Here is a 19,393-nt window from a genome sequence, read left to right as displayed (position 1 = left end):
GTAGTTTAAGACATAATCATTCAGAGTGTTTTAGAAAATAATCAGAATTGTAAATAAATTTGAACTTCTCTAGGCAATAAAATCCTGTTAGTCAGTGCCTACACATTAGCTAATTTGATTCTTGCCACGAGTGGACAAAACATTTGCTGAAAGAACTGAAACTTGAAAAGTGGTAATTAGTTATTGCTTAGGGCTCCTTAGTCGTCTTTAAAATTATAGTCACTATAAGTTCCTGATCTGTCTTTATTTATTTTTTTAATACTTCATGAGTGGGATCAGAAGATGTGGGATTTTTTTTTTAAGTTGTAGATTGACACAATACCTTTATTTTATTGACTTTTATTGGGGTGAGGATCAAATCCAGTGCCTCATACGTGTGAGGCAAGCACTCCACCACTGAGCCACAACCTCAGCTCCAAGATATAGATCAGTATATAGACAGTGTGCACGATGTTTAATTTTTTTAAATGTTAATTTTTTTTAAGAGAAATGATATTAGTTACCTTGCTTTTCTCACTGGGTTACATACATATATGTATGTGTGTGTGTATTTCTCACTGGGATATAAAGATTAAATATGTTGGGCTGGGGTTGTAACTCCATGGTAGAGCACTTGCCTGTCATGTGTGAGGAACTGGGTTTGATCCTCAGCATCACATAAAAATAAAAAAAGGTATAAAAAAAAAAGATTGCCATCATTAAAAAAAAAGATTAAAAGTGTTGACATGATACATAATTTATTTATTTTAAAATCTTTACTTATTATGTGGTGCTGAGGATCAAACCAGGGCCGCATGTGTGAGAGGCAAGTGCTCTACCACTGAGCTACAACCCCAGCCCTATATACTTTATTTTTTAAAAAATGTATCTTTATTGAAGTTGTGCTTTGTGGTGTTTGTAGTTACAAGTACTGTGTTTTCTTCTAGGAGTTGTAGAGTTTCTAGTCTAATTCCTAGGTCTTTGATCCATTTTAAGTTGACTTTTGTATAGAATGAGAGAGAGATCTAGTCTCATTTGAATAGTTAATTTTTGAAAAGAGGCCGCCTTTCCTCTGACATAGGAATAATGAAGAAAGAGGTTTACAGATAGTGAAAATTAAGAAATATAGAAGACATTTAAGAATTTGGTACCCAAAGTGAAGAACTAAAGGTTACTTAGTAGGGCTGGGACTTAAAGATACAAAAAAAATTGTTTTGCTTTATTTTTTGTGGTGCTGGGGATTGAACCCAGGGCCTCACACATACTAGGCAAGTGCTCTACTACTCACTGAGCTAGCTATACCCTTAGCTCAAATATTGTCTTCCTCTGCAAAAGTCCCCTCTATCCTACCAGTGCTCCCATATCCCTGCCATGTATTATAATCTTTTGATGTATATTTCTCCTGAGATCCTAAAGGAGGAGTTTGGAAAACTTACCTCAGACTTACATTTACTGCCTTCAATGGGTTTTTGTTTAATGAGCAAGCATATAAATTGAATGAGTAAATAAATTACTAATCCAATGATCTTCATTATGTGTCTTTCTTCTGGGTAACTTTGGCAGTAGATCTGATGAGGTAATAGAAGTATAGGATTGTTATAAGTGAGCATTTCTAGTGAAAATCAACGAAGTAGTTGCCTAACTGGAAAGGTGCAACTATGATAGCATGCAACAGCATGTACTTACTCTCACTTAGCCTATAGCTTAAGTATGTGTGCTATAGTCTACTTTTTTTTTTTTTTTGGTAAGGTGGTAAAATGTGTAATAGTTTTAGAAAGCTCTTCATTAAAAGTCATTAGAATAGGATTTTTGACACTTCAAGGACTGCATTTTAAACATTTCTGTTAACTGTTACATGCCTTAAAAGTGTTAGTTAACATTCATTCATGAAGATAAATATTGTAGGCCTGATTTCTTAGAAATCAGAGTTGAGGAAATAAACACAAGATTTTGTTTTTTCCTTAGGGATCTATCATTTGGTTCTCTTAAGTTTCAGTTAGAAAATAACTGACTCCTTGTGTTGTTATCAATTAGTGGTATTAGTAGAACCAGGCAGATATAGCAGTAATTATATGGTTCTCAGTCTTGGCTTATTAGTGTTTAGTTTTTACATATTGGGGTAGTGCTATGGTTTTATATACATTGTCCCCTTTGACACTGATGTTGGAGGATAATTCCCATTGTGAAGTTTAAGAGGGTAGAGACTTGATCTATGGTGTTTAGAGCAAGGGCTTTTGTGAGCTAATTGGAATTAGATAAGGCTATCAGGGTGGCACCTCCATAACTGAATACTGGTGATTATAAAAGAAGAGAGTAAAAGACAGACAGATGCACACATGCATACACACATTTGTGCACTCACTCTCTCACCATTGTCTGCAGTGCCTTGGAACTGTTCCAGCAAGAGTGCCAGTACCAAATGGAACCCCATGACTTTGTACCCCAGACCCAGGAGCCAAAAGAAATTTTTGTAAGATTTACCTGGTCTGTGGTATTGTGTTATTAGCAACAGACAATGTGCCTTGGCAGCAAGAAAGTATTTTTCTCTTAAGTATTATATGAAGAGTTACTTTTTTTTTTTTTGTGGTACTGGGGATTGAACCTAGGGCCTTATGCATGCGAGGCAAATACTCTACCAACTGAGCTCTATCCCCAGCCCTAAAGAGTTACTTTTGGGTAAAAGAAAATTAATTGGGTTTTTAATATTTTTCTTATTCAATTTTAATGTCATTTTCAGTGGAGTCTTCAGATATTCTTAAGTGTGAACAAAGTCTCTTCTCCGTTCCCAGTTCCTGTTGCTGCTAGCCAGTTTGTAATAATGGTTGTCATGTTATTTATGGATAGGCAGTTTCTTTTTGGAAGGGATGTACAAGTGTGGGAATTTCTTACGTTTCATCCTTGTCCCCTTGGTAGTTGAAAAGAGAAGTTTGCATATTCATTTATTTATGAAATACATAGCTTAATCTGAAGTGACTGTCTAGTCAGAACTGAATATAAAGAAGTATATTCTCACAGTTGATAGAAAAATCAAATGAGCTGAACGTGGTGGTACATGCTTATAATTCCAGGGGCATGGCATACGGAGGCAGAAGGATTGCAAGTTTAAGGCCATCCTGGTCAACTTAGTGAGACCCTTGCTAAAAAGGGGGCCCAGTGGTAGATTGCATGCTTCTAGACACTCTTAGTTCTGTTTCATTGGCATATGTGTCCATCTTTAAAATTGATAGTGTCTTCCAACTTTGGTTTTCTTCAGGATTCTTCTATTTTGTGTCACTTGATTTTCCAGATGAATTTTAGGATCAGCTTGTCTGTTTCTACAAAAAAGCCAGCTGAAATTTTGATGAGGATTGCTTTCAATCTGTAGATAAATTGGGAAGTATTCCTATCTTAACAAGAATAAGACTTCCAATCAATGAAGATGGTATATCTTTGTGTCCATTAGGTTTTTAAAAAATTCTGTTTTCTTCATGGCATCTTTCATTCACTTCAGATACTATAAAGCTTGATGAAGTAAAATTTTTGGATATAATCTTTGGCATCCTTTGCAATCTTTCCCATTTGAGGTATGGCGTTTTTTATAATTTTTGACACAATTTCCCTGAGACTTTGTTTTGAACCATTGTATCTTTTTTATTTATTTATTTTTATTTGGTGCTAAGGATCGAACCCAGTGCCTTCATGTGCTGGGTGAATACTCCACCACTGAGCTACAACCACAGCCCCGAACAATTTTTTCTTTATGATCATTTATGTTCATCATAAGACTGTATAACAATAACTCCGTCCAATTTACTCTGCAGAAATTCCAAGTCAGAAACATCTGTGTGGACTTGTCTCCAAACTTCACCATAGTCCCATTGGTGCCCTCTCCCACTGGCTGTTTTGTTAGATCCCTTCTGTGTTTTAACCTCTAGTATTTTCCATCACTGTTTCTCTGGGCTCTATATTAGATTAAAAACTAACCAATCAACCTACGTTTTCATTTACTACTGTTTCTGCAGATGTGTTTAGTCTATACATTCCAATTGTTTAAATTTTGTGTTTTAAGAAATCTGGTGCCTTTTCAGATCTGCTTGGTTATGTAGTTTCTTGTTCCTTGTTTATACTTTCAAGTTTCTCTTTTATTTCCTTATTATATTAAGCATCTTATTTTATATCCTATAACTAATAATTCTAATATTAGTTTTGAAGCTCTGAGTACCTTGGTTTTGCTTTCTTCTATTTCTCATTTATGTTGCCCGTTTCCTGGTGTATTTTATGATTTTTAACTACAAGTTTCTTTTTTTCTTGGACCTTTATCTGTTGTAATTCTTTAAGAACTCGGTTGATTTAAAAAAAAAAAAAAAAAAATTTTAATCTTCCAGGGAGGAATTACATTTGCATCTGTTGGTTGTCTGGGGATACAATTTGGGTTTACTTTAAAATAAATATACTTCTTGAGGTTTTTCAGGCCACACAGATAATGTGAATTTAGGCTGCAAATCTAGTGAAGAGTAAGGGAAATCCCTCCCCCCTCCTGCCTCCAACAGCATTAAAGAGACAGGCTCATTTCTCTTTGTTTCCATCCTGTATGGTGAGGATGTAGCTGTAGGAGTCCTAAGCTGTAAGGTAGTGTCCTCTAGACTTCCCATTTTGGGCAGGACCTAGACTTCGTAAGTAAAAACAGAGGACTGAGTGGCTGCCAGTTCTGAAGCTCAAGATTTGCTAGAAACTTTTGATAAGAATTCTTATGTTTCTCACATATTTCCTCTTTTTGTTTTTCATTTGTGAATTTGTGTCAGCTTGGTAATAAGTTTTAAGTTTTTTAGTTTTTAATATTTTCATATTATCTTAGTAATCTCAATTGTAGGATCTATTCAGGGAATCTAACATCTCATACGGTCAGAAGTGGATCTACAGCATCATGTGGATAACATAGCTGTCATCACTGTGTATATATTTAGTAGTTTTTTTCATATTTATTATTATTATGTATAAAGCTCCTTCTACTTATATTGCCCATGCTGCATTTTAAAATTTTTATTTGTAAATAGACACAATACCTTTATTTTATTTATTTATCTTTATCTGGCACTAAGGATGGAAGCCAGCGCCTCACACTTGCTGGACTCCATCACTGAGCTACAACCCCAGCTCCCATGCTGTGTTCTTAAGGCTATGCCATGTTTTGTGGTTATACTATAGTTTATATTATTTGCTTGTCCCTCAGCCTCATAATTTAAATGGTGCTGCTAGGCAGCTTGTATTCATCAACTTCAAACTCACTTTTTTCCCTTCCTTTAGGTCGAATTGACATAAAACAGGTGATAGCTAAGAAGAGACAGTTGGCAGCAGAGGCAGAGGTAAGAAACTTCCTCTTTCAGAAATATAAATGCACAGTGTGTTTTTATAGTTTTATTTAATAACAGTTTTAATGTTAAATTGTTTTAAGCATTATTTGCCTTTTTCATCAGTTGATATTATCTTGCTAAGGAACAGGAAAATAAGATCTGCCACTTTGACCTGTATAAGAATGCATATTGCCCTTTTCTTTCCTGTCCCATCCTTTACTATCATTTTCTGGTTCTAACTGGCAAACCTTTTTTTTTTTTTTTTTTTTAATAATTGTAGATTGACAGCATGCCTTAATTTTATTTATTTATTTATTTATTTTTCATGTGATCCTGAGGATCGAACCCAGTACCTCACACATGCTAGGCAAGTGCTCTACAACTGAGTTACAGCCCCAACCCCAAATCTTGTTTTTTAATAAGCCACGTAAAGGCTGATGTAGTTAAATGTAGGAGTGCTTTATGAAAGTATCTATCATGATTCACAGTAAATAGGCCTCCAATAAATATGGAGTCAACATGTAGAAGTAGATTCTCTGTCAGGGAAGTAGAAATAACAACTCAAAAAAATAACAAAGTGGAGCCATATCAAGCAGGGAAAACTATTTCCTAAATCAGAATTCAGTGTACTTTCAGGAAATTCTGGGGTCAAAGAATACTTAAAAAAAAAAAAAAATTGTAATTTAATACCATTTGGCCTGAGTGTAAGTTGACTTCAAATCCAAGACAAACCTTTTCCAATGAGAAGATAGCTTTTGAAGTTTGTTAACCAATCTCAATTCATAATTATTATTATGTAGATAAAATAGACTTGTTTTAGTTATTAATTTACTTACATATATATGTGTATGCACATGCCTTTATAACAAATAATTTAGAAAAATTAAAAATATTACATAAAATAATGTGTATGAGATTATTTATTCACTCTGATATCAGTATCTTTATTATTATCAGGCTAGTTTTTCAGTTATCTCCCAAGGCTAAGGGCATAATCATTTTCCCTTTCATCTCATTTGTTTGAAACATAACACTTTCTTAGTCAGGGATGGTTCTTTCACTAGAAATATTATTACAAGAACCTATTTACCACATGAAGAAATTAACCCCCATCATCCTAGAGGGTATTTGTGATGACTACACTATAACCATTCACCATATTGCTTTATAAAGTGGTATTCAAAAGACATGTTTGCTATATTTGAAATAGTAAGTCTAGACGAAGTTAATAAGAGTGTTAAATTTTATTCTTTTTTCCTGATTCCATTAAGTTAACTGTATGAACCTCTAAAACTAAGATGAACAAGGTCATTTGTAGAGTATGTATGTCTTTTCTGATTTGGAACTTTGTTGTTATAATATAAGAGACTGTTAAAAGACATGATTGTTAGGCAACTTCTTATCTGAGTGATTAATTTGTAATTTTGGCTAAGAATATATTTTACACTTATATTTTATAAATATATTTAATTTTTAATATTTCATAATATAAGTCACATGTGTTCTTTTTCTTTTTTGTGGCACTGGGAATTAAACCAGGACCTTATGCATGGTAGGCAGACATTCTCTACCACTGAGCTATATCCCTAGCTTTTTTTTTTTTCAACACCCACACATACACACACCCCCACACATGCACATTTGCTTATTAGTAACTCACAAAAGCTAAATATTTTAGGGTGCAAAGTGTTCAGACATTCATAATCTGGATGAAAATACAAAGATACAAAAGAATCCAAGCTTGAGCTTCACGTCAGCTGTATCCATAGTCTTATTTTGAGACAGTCTTGCAAAGTTGCCCTGATGCTGACCTTGAACTTGGCATAGTCATGCCTCAGCCTCCTGAATAGTTGGGATTGCAGGTATATGCCATTGTGTCCGACCCATGTTGTATTTTCGAAGGTTTATTCTTATGAATTTAGTGATTAAAATAAAGAATTTTTGTTTTTATAGTTTCCTAATGTGTTTCTGACTTGTCATTCTTGTAGACAGGACAGACTCCTTGGTGTATGTCTTTTGTTTATTTTCCCCTTCCCATCAAGAACAAATAGTCCTTCCCCCCCACCCAGTGAAAACATTCTTTATTGGTGTACACACATTTCAAACTTTTATACATATCATGCAAAACTGTCTCACACTTGTCTAATTGTTCATTATGATATTTTTTTAAAGTTACAGCGACTGTAATAGTAAAAATAATTCAGGAAAATGACTCAGTGAAATGAAAACACTGAAGCACATGTGAAAGTATTCATACATTTTATATGCTTAATTCTAAGGTAAATCTACTTTGGAAGACTATTATATGCAAAAATGGCGTTATATTTGTATTGCGCTCCATGTAACTGATAAGAAACCAGAAGGAAATCTGAAATAATTTTACAAGGTTTGGTTATTTTTCTTTTTAAGAACACATAGTCTTTAAAAAATATTATATTATATATATATATATATATATATATATATATATATATATATATAATATATTTAGTTATAATTGGACACAATACCTTTATTTTATTTATTTTTTTATGTGGTGCTGAAGATCGAATGTAGCACCTTGCACATGCTAGGCGAGCGCTCTACTGCTGAGCCACAACCCCAGCCTTAAGAACATAGTCTTTTTTTTTTTTTTTTAATTTTTCTTTTTTTAATATTTATTTAGTTTTCGGCGGACACAATATCTTTGTTGGTATGTGGTGCTGAGGATTGAACCCGGGCCGCACGCATGCCAGGGGAGCGCGCTACCTCTTGAGCCACATCCCCAGCCCAAGAACATAGTCTTAATCTCTATTTGTAAAGATTCAAATAGGCGAAGGATCATTCTGTCCTGTTTGTTTGCTACATGCTTTAAAACTCTAGGCACAGGCAGAGTTTGTGCCTGTGCAGGTGAGTTGGCTCATGGGCTCCATCACTGTGGGTGAGCATCTGCTTGGGAGGGAACTGGGATGTCTCCTAAGTACATCTCTGTGTTAAAATTGACTCCAGGAGAGAGAACCTATACACCAATAACAGTGGAAGAAATTGGGAAATTTATTAAAAAGCAATTCCTCACATCAGGCTCAGATGGAGTTACAGATTAAAAAAATTCTTAAGTAACATGGTGGATTCAGAAACTCATGCAAAGAGGCCATTGATCCTGTCATCTTCAAAACAAGATATGTCACCTCGCATTATAAGTGGTGAAAGGAGGCACTGCTTATGTGTCTACTGCCTGGATTTGAATAACGTACCATAACCTTTCCCTTCAGAAGACTCTTTCAGCAATAGCTGTAAAGAATCAAACAGATCTCCAAGCTTGTGGGGCAGATTCTTTCATGTGTTAACATGGGAGATGATGCTGCCGGCACTTACGTTTGGTCTGTGTGAGGTCCTATCTTGCCTTCGCAAAAAAATATGTCAGTGCTCCAACCTTTGCTCCAGCCCTGGTGTGGCTGCAGTGCTGCTGGGATAGCTAGGATTATTGCTTCATTGGAAAGAGTTCAGATGTTGCTTCAAGACCACAAACATGAGGACAAATTTTTGAAAACTTATCAAGCTTTCAAGTTGCTGAAATGGCATGGAGTTGGATAGTATTATCAAGGCTTGGTGCTCATTCTTTTTCATAATGGATTCAGCAATTTTTTTTGTGGCAGGGGAAGGGGGCAGTGCAGGGACTTCCACATTCCATTAAGGTGCATCTGCCTCCTATGGTGTCCATGATGCTTATTTTTTAATTTTTTTAAAAAACACTTTATTTCACTTGTTATTTTTGTATGTGGTGCTGAGGATTGAACCCAGGATCTCGCATGTGCAAGGCGAGCGCTCTACCGCTGAGCCACAACCCCAGCCCTCCATGATGCTTATTTGACCGATGATTTTATCTGTGGTGATCTGTTGGGTGCCATCTTGTTTTTTTCCAGTTGATGTTATAAAAACCTACAAAGTCTTAGAGTGATGGGGAATTTTTGTCTTTCTCCAAGGTTTTGTTTTGCTTTCTTTTCTTTTTAATGGGACATGCCGCTCACTGATCTTTTCAGAGGTGCCTATCTGAGTTACCACCAGTTCTTCATCCTTTGTGGGATAATCAGTGTCATAGAACCTTGTTAACCATGATTTTTAAAAATATAATGTTTAAGTACCATTTATCAACTGAATAGAGTTATGAAGAATGCAATTTGATCTGCTTCCTAATTGGCCCAAATACAAGTCCAGGCAACAGTGAATTAGGGGAAAAGCTGTTTTCTCTCAAATATCAACAAAAACAGATATCAAGGTTTTAATAGCAAAATAAATATTTTTCCACACAAGGTTACACACAGGGTAATGGGAATTGGAATGGAAAATTGAGGTGGGAGAGAAAGAGTAGAAAGGGATGGGAAGAAAGGAAAGAATGGAGTTCCTGCAAGGATCTAAGCTAAAACTTTTTAAAGTGAATAGTCTGCTTAACTGCTTTATATATTACTGAATAAAACTAGTTTGCTCAGTTAGGAGGAATGGAAGGAAAAAGAACTGAGTGAAGTAAGGGAAAAGTAGCTGAGGGAAAGGTAGACACTGGTTTAACCATATTATTTGTTACTCATATTGAACAAATGGATGTGAGGGGTGCAAAGTTGTATGAGACTTGTCCCTGCTGTTAAGGGAGGGACTGGCCTGAATATAAGTATGGAGCTGGAAAACCTACACTGTGTCTTGGAAATAGCACTTGATGAGCATCTTTGTCTAGGTTGGGGTACAATGAAAAGAATAATATAATGGGAGAAATTGGGGCTGGATTGTAAAGCATGTTTTCTCTATTTTTGAATCCTTTTATGTATAGTTCTACCTCAGATTTTTCTTTAACTTCATATCTTTACCAATCAAAATAATGTACAGTTGGCCTTTAATTTCTATTAAAATCCATGTTTTTGTACAGTTTTCTAAACATTCCTGCTTGAGATTATTTCCTCTTTATTCTATACTCCTGAGTACATACTTTGTATCCTTAATATATACTCTGTATTTAATAAAGAGTGCTTTATTCTGAATAAATCACTAAATTGCATTTGGTGAATTTGTAAGATAATGATTTAGATTTGTTTTAATTGGCAGTTATTTGAAATCTAGTGATATTAAACATTCTGCCATTGATTTATTTATTTTACTTTTTTGGTGCTGGGAATTTAACCTAGGGCCATATGCATGCTAAACTACAGGGACACCCCACAACTCTTCCATTCTTTATTAATTAGAATGTTTTTTAAATCAGATATAGGGCCAATATTCTGATGTCTAAGCTCAAGATACCTTATTAAGATAGTTTGGAGACAATGAGGTAGGGATTATTGTGATATCTTGGTATTCTAGACTGAGTAAATGGGTAGGTAGGAGAAGGGAAGTCCTATTATAAGCCAGTCTTCGTACTAGTTGCTTCACAGACATAGCCTTGTGTGTTAGCTTTTCATTGCTCTGACCAAAATTCTCAACAAGAACAACTTAGAGGAGAAAAAGTTTATTTTGGCTCCCAGTTTCAGCAATGGTTGACTGACTCCATTGCTCTGGGTCCAAGGTCAGGTGAAACATCATGATGGACAAGAATGGAGGAGGAAAATTGATGTCAGCCAGGAAGCAGAGAGATGGTGAGAAACCAGGGATAAAATATATAATCCCCAGGGCATGCTCTCAGTGACCCACTTCCTCCAGCCACACCTCACCTGGCTACAGATACCACCAAATAATGTTCACGTTATTAATCCATCAACTAGATTAATCCACTGATTAGTTTCAGCTCTCATAATGTAATCATTTGCCTCTGCCTTAGCAGGTGTGGTAGACATCTCATGTATTAACTGTAACATTTTTTTTTAAAGAGAATCTCTCTCTCTCTCTTTTTTTTTTTTTTTAGGTGGACCCAACACAATGCCTTTATTTTTATGTGGTGCTGAGAATCGAACCCGGGTCGCACCCGTGCTAGGCGAGCGCTCTATTGCTGAGCCACAATCCCAGCCCCAAACTGTAACATCTTATTTATTAAATTATCCTAGTTTATAAGAGAGGTCTGTAAGTGGTTATATTTTTGTTAGTTTTCTTTTATTGGTTAATATTTACTAGCACGAAATTAATTGAGAAGACAGGTATGTGAACATGTTCATAGCCATAAAATTTACTTGTTTTTGCATATACTAATTTCTTTCTCAATTTTTTTTTTTTTTTAAACGAATGATTTTTGCACTGGAGATGTCGCTCAGTGGTGCTTGCCTAGCATGCATGAAGCCCTGGGTTTAGTCCCCAGAAAGTCAGGAATCTTTGTAGTCATTGGAATTCAGTGTCATGCTCCACCACTTGTCACACATCTTCATTAGTTGGTCTTCTCCTAATATTTAAGGTGAAGCACTGGACTAGCTATCCGCAAGGCCCTCGTTGGCACCAGTGGCTTATGTCACCGTCATGTAACTGACTAAAACTTTTGCTCAGAATTCATTGTTTCTTATTGTAAAAGGACCAGGTAGTCTACAAATCTTATTAGACAACTCTTTTAACTCCACAAACTAGAATTGTCAGATAAAATATACTATGTCAAGTTGAATTTGAATTTTAGACAGTGACTACTTTTAAAAACCATCATGCATTATTTGAAACATACCTTAGAGTTAACAAATTATTTGTTATTTACTTGAAATTCGGATTTAACTGGGTGCCTGTATTTTTATTTGCTTATTTAGCAATCTCGAAAGAACTCAGTATGACGATTTACATGGATAAAGGAGCCTATAAAGGAAAGGCATAAAGAACATTGTCAAGTGATGAGTAATCTCTTTAGTCAGAAGGGAAGTGGAATGAGGGAGATTATGACATTAGTGGGATGAAATTATTGGGGTCATACAAAATTGTGTAATAGGCCTGAGTCATGGTCTTTTGAAATCCTTAGAATTGTGTTTTAACAAGACTTAAAAGTTCTTCGAAGAGCCCAGGAGATTCAAATGATTAGGCTCCAACCAACTTATATTAATAGATAAATTAGCCTTTTTGTTTGTTTGTTTTAAATGTTGTGTTAAATTGTTTTAGTTGCAAATAACAGACCACTATGGCTTATTTAAGTATAAAAGAAAATGTATTTGAAAGGTACTAAAATATTTCATAGAAGCCAAGGAGAAGTTGAATACTCAGCTCTGGAAGGGGTTAGTGTTCTAATAGGAAGAGTTTAGATATTTCAAAGCTCAGAAATTCAGATTTATGGAAGAGAATTCCATTTTGGACAGAAGGGCAAGGCCATTTAGCACATTCCTGGCCTGATTGCTGGGTGCCTGTTCTTATCTCTGAAGATGGTTTCTAGAGGAAACTGAGTATGCTGAGAAGGGCAAAGAGGGTGTCTTTTTTTTTTTTCTTTTTTTCAGTAGTGTTCATTTCTCAACATGAATTTTTGTAATTTGAGTTTTCTCTCTTTTTCTCTTTACTTGTTGGGAAAGAGGGTGTCTTTACTGTTAGTATTTGTGGAACTTTTATTAACACACAATTTTATAGAGGGACTGTTAAGTCTAATGTGAAAATTAAAGGGATAAAAAAATCACTTCCTATTTTTGCTTCTTAAAAATGTATGATAGTTGAGGCATATTTTGTTTGCTTTTTAAAATAAATTTTTATTTTTTAATTGTAATTGGCCACAATACCTTCATCTTATTTAATTTTACATGGTTCTGAGGATCGAACCCAGGGCCTCGCATGTGCTAGGCAAGTACTCTACCACTGAGCCATAACCCCAGCCCTGTTGCTTCTTATATAGCATTTCAGGTATTGTTTTTTTCACATCAATACTCTATGCTAGTGCTCAGCCATTAAATGAGCAAATTGTAACAATAAGAACCAAACCCAGATGCCAGACCCAGATGGCATGTCTGCAAATGAGGGCTTCTCCAAGTTTTATCACTTTTTTTTTTTTTTTGGAACTAGCATTTACCAAGGGGTGATACACTACTGAGCTATATCCCCAGCACCCATTTTTTATTTTTTATTTTGAGCCAGGGTCTTAACTGAGGTGCTGAGGGCCTTGCTAAGCTGGCCTTGAACTTGTTATCCTCTTATATCAGCCTCCCAAGTTGCTGGAATTCAGGTGTGCACCACTGCAACAAGCCTCTTTTAACCTCTTCTAGAAAAGATTTTGAATAATGCTGATCTGTTTGATTTATTGGCAGACTGCTGAAGATACAAGTATTTTTTACCCAGAAATTCTTATTATTGAATAAATTAAAAGTTAGGTTTTGCTATAATAATAATAACACAAGTATATTCACCTCTTCTATAAACCTCTTCAGAGGTAGGAAGTTCAGAGGTACATGGTCTGTAGGGACCCTGGCTCCTTCCTGCTCCCTATCTCACTATGGGTAGGCTGTCATCCTCCTCCTGCAAATGACTGCAGCCATCTCACCTGATTTGGGGAAGAAGGGCCAGGAAAGGTACCAGCTATCTTAAGGAAGTTTTCTGGAGATTTTAACAAAAGAATTCCTCCTGTATTCTCATTGGTATCTTATTCTGGGTAGTGATAAGCCTGCAGTTAAAACCAGGAATTTTAGGACTATGGAAGGGAACATGGGATGAGAAGATGGATGGCTAAGAGTGTCTGTTACAGCTGTCCATTTTACTTTGATCTTTTTTTTTGGGGGGGGGTACCAGGGTCAACTGAATTCAGGGTCACTCGACTACTGAGCTACATCCCCAGCCCTATTTTGTATTTTATTTAGAGACAGGGTCTCACTGAGTTGCTTACCGTCTCACTTTTGCTGAGGCTTTCTGAACTTGCAAATCCTCCTGCCTTAACCTCTCGTGCCAATGGAATTACAGACTACATCTTACCTTCTTGAGGCTATGCAAATATAACTACATTCTTATAATATTTCCTGTTCCTGTTTTACTTAAATGCATTGATGTATGAGTCTGTATTCTATTTTGGAGCTTTTTGGGAAAGTCAGCTCATTATTCTTTATGATTTTTTCACTTGAAAAAGTTAGGTTCCTGCCCTGTTGCTCTCTTAGGAGCAGCCCAGTTTCTTTGTCAAGCACTATGTTAGACCTTGGATTTGTCTTCATGCTGACCAAGAATACTATGCAAAAAAAATGGTCGATGAAGAACAATGACTGAACTAGTTACCTTAAAATTGTTCTTTGAAAGTTAAAAAGTGATATGAAAGCCATTTTGGTGTTCATGATAAAGACTTACATAATTTTAGAGCAGTTGAAAACCTTACAGATGATTGCTCCTTTATTTTATGGTTAATGTGAATCTAAAATATCTAAACTGATTAAGTGATGATAATCTGTATATCACTGATTGAGGAATACTCCCTTCCCAATTGCTTACTTAATATCTCTTCAATTAGAACACATATTATACACTGTAAGGAAGGCAGTGTGTTGTGTGGTTCAGCTAGAAACTTTTTTTTTAATAGATGGACATAATACCTTTATTTATTAATTTGTTTTTTAATTGTAGGTGGACACAATACCTTTATTTTTATTTATTCATATGTGGTGCTGAGCATCGAATCCAGCACCTCACACACACTAGGCAGTGCCTCACACATGCTAGGCAAATGCTCTACCACTGAGCCACAACCCCAGTCCCTATTTACTTATTTATGTGGTGTAGAGGATTGAACCCAGTGCCTTACACATGCTAGGCAAGTGCTCTACCACTGAGCCACAACCCCAGCCCAGCAGGAAACTTTTCTTTCTTCATGCCACACAAAAATCAGGGGTATCTTAGATTAGATAAAATACATTCTTTGGAAAAAAAATGCCCAAGATTTAAGAGAGAGAGAGAGAGAGAATTTTTTAATATTTATTTTTTAGTTATCGGTGGACACAACATCTTTGTACGTGGTGCTGAGAATCGAACCTGGGCCGCACACATGCCAGGCGAGCGCGCTACCACTTGAGCCACATCCCCAGCCCTTAAGAGTTTGTTTTACTGCTGTGCTATCATACAACATGTGATTGGTTTATGTAATATTGCTTTAAGAGCAGGGGGAACATGTTTACTTACATAGTCCCCCCCCCCCCCACAATACAGAAGTAGGGGCAGTGGATATAGCTCAGTTGGTACAGTGCTTGCCTCGCATGCACAAGGCCCTGGGTTCAATCCCCAGCACCACAAAAAACAAACACTGTACAAAACCAATATAGAAGTAGTATAGGCTCATTGCAGAAAAAATCATTTCAAAAAAGTATGGGTGCTTGGGTTGCGGCTCAGTGGTAGAGCATTTGCCTAGCATGTGTGAGGCACTGGGTTCTATCCCCAGCATAACATAAAACTAAATAAACAAAGGTATTGGATATTGTGTCCATCTGCAATTAAAAAAAAATAGTTACTACTTCAATGCCCATCCCCACCAGGAGACAATATTTTGGTTCATTTCCTCCTGATAATTCATTTTCCTTTTTCTGTCATAACACATGGATCTGTATAGATATACATTGGCACATGTATGTATGTATAAGTATGTCAGCAAAGCTAGATTGAATATATATGCTTAGTTTGTATATTTTCCTTTTCTTTCTTTCTTCCTTCCTTCCTTTCTTTCTTTTTTTTTTTTTTTTTTTTTGGTACTGGTGATTAAACTCGGGGGCACTTAACTTGCTACGTTGCCCAGTCTGGTTTTGAAGTGCTCCACTATTTAGCCTCCCAAGTAGCTGGGATTATAGGTGTGCTAATGCAAAGGACTTATAATTATATAATTCAGGGACCTAATTTTATTGCTGGTCTATCCTGAACCATTAGCCTCTTGTATCAAGGGTTATGTAATAGTTATTTTCGGGATAATTTCCAAGCACTTTGTTGAAAAAATTGGAGTTTATTACAATGCATTGCTTAGTATAAACCATTTCTATATTGATGTTTTCAAATGAAATGTCTGCAGTAGAACTAAGCTAAACAAGACTGTACCTTTTTTAAAAAATATTTTTTTACTTGTAGATGGACATGATACCTTTATTTTTTATTTGTATATAGTCCTGAGGATCGAACCCAGGGCCTCACATGTACAAGGCGAGCATTCAGCCACTGAGCCACAAGCCAAGCCCAAGACTATACTTTTTATTAGATATCTGACCATTTTCATGTTAGGTATATCAGTGATTTTTTTTTTCTTAGCTGTTTATTTTTGTTTTTTAGGCTTATGGTACTAATTGCATGGAACCTATTTCAGATTGTATAGCTGAAGCAATATGGTGTCATATGAACTGTGGGGTGATACAGACCTGGGTTCTGATCCCTGTTCTACAGCTTACTAGATCTCTACTTGACTTTTGTGTCCCCCATGCGTAAAATGGGAATTATAATGGTTACTTCAAAGATTGTTTTAAGACTAGAAATAACACATAAGAGCCCCTTAACAGAGATCAAGAATATAGCAATCATCCAATAAAAAATGATAGCTGATAATGAGCAATAACAGTGATGATTTTTAGTACTTTTCCTAGCTTCTAGAAAGAAATCAAGACTAGATAGCTTTTTAAATAACTACTATCTGGGCTAGGGTTGTGGCTCAAGGTAGAGTGCTCACCTAGCAAGCATAAGGCACTAGATTTGATCCTTAGAACCACATAAAAATGAAATAAAGATATTTTGTTGTCCACCTATAACTAAAAAGTAAATATTTTTTTTTTTAAATAACTACTTTCTATGTACTTTATACTAAAAATTAAATTAAGCCAGCAAAGGAGTAAGTAGGAATTTTGCTGCCAGGTTGGTTCTAAAAACTGTTTAGAAATTACAAAGTCACCTGCCAATTCCTTTGATTGCTGGACATACAGTTCACAAAAATATGTATTTAAGTCAGTTGGGGAGACAAACAGGAAGAGGCCCAAAAGTAGAAATATACAGAATTTTAAATGGTATTCAGAAAAATGAAAATAATGATATGTGAAAAGAAAGAACAATATAAAGAACTTCAGAGTGAATCATCAGGGGAGACCTTTCTGAGCCGTCAGCATAGAATAAGACCTAAAACCTTGTGTTAACTGTTCCCTTGTACTTACTACTTGTTTTGCCCAGAAAGGTCAGGTTTCTGGTTCCCAGCCATAGTGAGGTTGAAAGGTTCTCTGTGCAAAGCCAGGCAGTGAGTCAAAAAATTCAAAGGCTAGTAATATGACTGTGTGGAGTCATATTAAAGAAATTGTGATCAAGCAACCTAATTTTTTTGAGAAACTGAAAATTCTATTATGTATTTCTCTCTCAGTCCACTTTTAAATTTTTCATGCCTCTGTACCTTTGAAAGGGTTTTTTTATTTATCTATAAATGACCTGCCCTTTTCTTATTTTAAGACTCAGTCCAAAGAAATCTCTGCTTGGAAGTATTTTTAGAAGGACTTATCTTTCTAAATTGCACATCAGGACATGTTTATAAGTGTGCTTAAAATGTCATTGGCTTACAGTTGTCCTCAAGATAAAGTTAAAAATTCTTAAAATGGCAAAAAAGTCTGTTGTAGTCTAGTCCCGTCTTTTTTTCCCAGTCTTCTCTCTGATCACTGGTACCTTTATTATGTATTCTTACCATAGGGTCTTTGCTTCATGGTTGTCATTCCCTCTTATCATAAAGGCTATCTAATTCAGCTGCTTATTTAAAATACAATGTTTTGGACTGGGGGTATAGTTCAGTGGTGGTTCACTTGCCTCCCATTTGTGAGGCCCTGGGTTTGATCTCTAGCACTGGAAAAATAAAAAATCAGCTTTCTTTAAACTCCAAATAGTGATTCTGTTTACAAGGTTATCTAAGCACCCACCTTTTCTAATTTCTAGTTAACTCTCTTCCTTCCTCCATCTTGGTACTGGGGCTATCATGGTCTATTGACTGAAAGAAACAAATAGGACTAGATAAGAGTTCAGTAAATCAGAAAGCCTATAACCTCATCCTTTTTAGATTACTTGTATTAGATATTGCTCAGATTTACTGTGATCACTTTTGGTGGTGGGGGGCAGTGGATTACCAGGGATTCAGAGGCCCTTGACCACTGAGCCACAACCCCAACCCTTTTTTTTGTATTTTTTAAAATTTTGAGACAGGGTCTCAATGAGTTGCTTAGAGCCTTGCTAAATTTGCTGAGGCTGCTTTGCACTTGCAATCCTCCTGTCTCAGCCTCCTGTGCTGCTGGGATTATGGGCATGCGCCACCATGCCCATCTTGTGATCACATACTGAAGTTTTAATTAACAAGTTTCATGTGACTGAACTTAGAAGAAGGCAAAATGGACACTGCTTGTATTGTATTGTTCTGCATTCCATCCTACAAAGTGAGTGACAGTAACAAGCAGTGACTCTTTATTACCTTCACTACTAGGCTCTAAGGATTAAGGAAATATAATGGTGTCTTCAGCCATAAAGATATTTCTGGTTGTCCCTTTGGCAGCATCTTTTACCAACTTTTAGTTCCTCAGAGAAAGAGAAGGCCTTAAGAAATGAGCAGTAGGCACCTAATTATACAGGAATGTGGTAGATTTAAATAGTCACCTTGCATTTCTGAACTACCTACAAGTAAATTTTACTGCAGGAAAAAAAGGACAAGAATTAATCCTGGTGAAAGAGAAACCTTACAAGCTCAGCCTAGCTAAGAGATATCATTGTCTGAGGTGTTGGGTGTGAGGGTGTGAAAGAAACGTACAAGGACACTCGAAACCTTCCTCCTTCCATCAGTCCTCACACTACCCAGTGATTTCTTCTCTTCTGTATTCTGTCTTTCTTCTCTTTGTTTTCCTGTCACTCTGAACTGTCCTTTCTTTGTGGCATTCACTGCACCATTAGTCCTTTATTTAATTTCTCTCCTCATTGTTAGATCAGAGCAAAGGATGTAATTCGTCTGAGGGTAATGGTGAGCTAACATAAATATGTTCACATACATGTACATGTATTGTGGTTAGAAAAATACATAGTTTGGAGTTAGGAATGAGCATCATGTAAATGTAGACATGATGTAGAATGACATGCTATGAAATATAAATGGTGAGTACTTGGGGTAAAGGGATTGCTTTAGAAGAAAGACAAATTTATGGTAATTATGTAATGGGGCTACAATATAAAAACTTTGTTTTCTAAATAAGAATGAAGAGAAAGGAATAGCCTCATTTTCCTCATTCTGTAAT

At 35.9% G+C, this 19,393-nt stretch overlaps 1 protein-coding gene across 1 annotated transcript in view; it reads left to right on the top strand.

Annotated features, from left to right (window-relative positions):
- Soat1 (sterol O-acyltransferase 1) overlaps nucleotides 1-19,393 on the top strand; it is a 55,562-nt gene that overhangs the window by 18,040 nt on the left and 18,129 nt on the right. The window contains exon 3 of the mRNA XM_076831604.2: nucleotides 5,263-5,321. Coding sequence (XP_076687719.1) covers nucleotides 5,263-5,321 — 59 coding nt within the window. The remainder of the gene's footprint in view (nucleotides 1-5,262; nucleotides 5,322-19,393) is intronic.

Source organism: Callospermophilus lateralis, chromosome 13 (assembly GCF_048772815.1).
Source record: "Callospermophilus lateralis isolate mCalLat2 chromosome 13, mCalLat2.hap1, whole genome shotgun sequence".
NCBI lineage: Eukaryota > Metazoa > Chordata > Mammalia > Rodentia > Sciuridae > Callospermophilus > Callospermophilus lateralis.
Note: the sequence above shows the minus strand (reverse complement) of the source record. Positions and strands in the feature narration are given on the sequence as shown.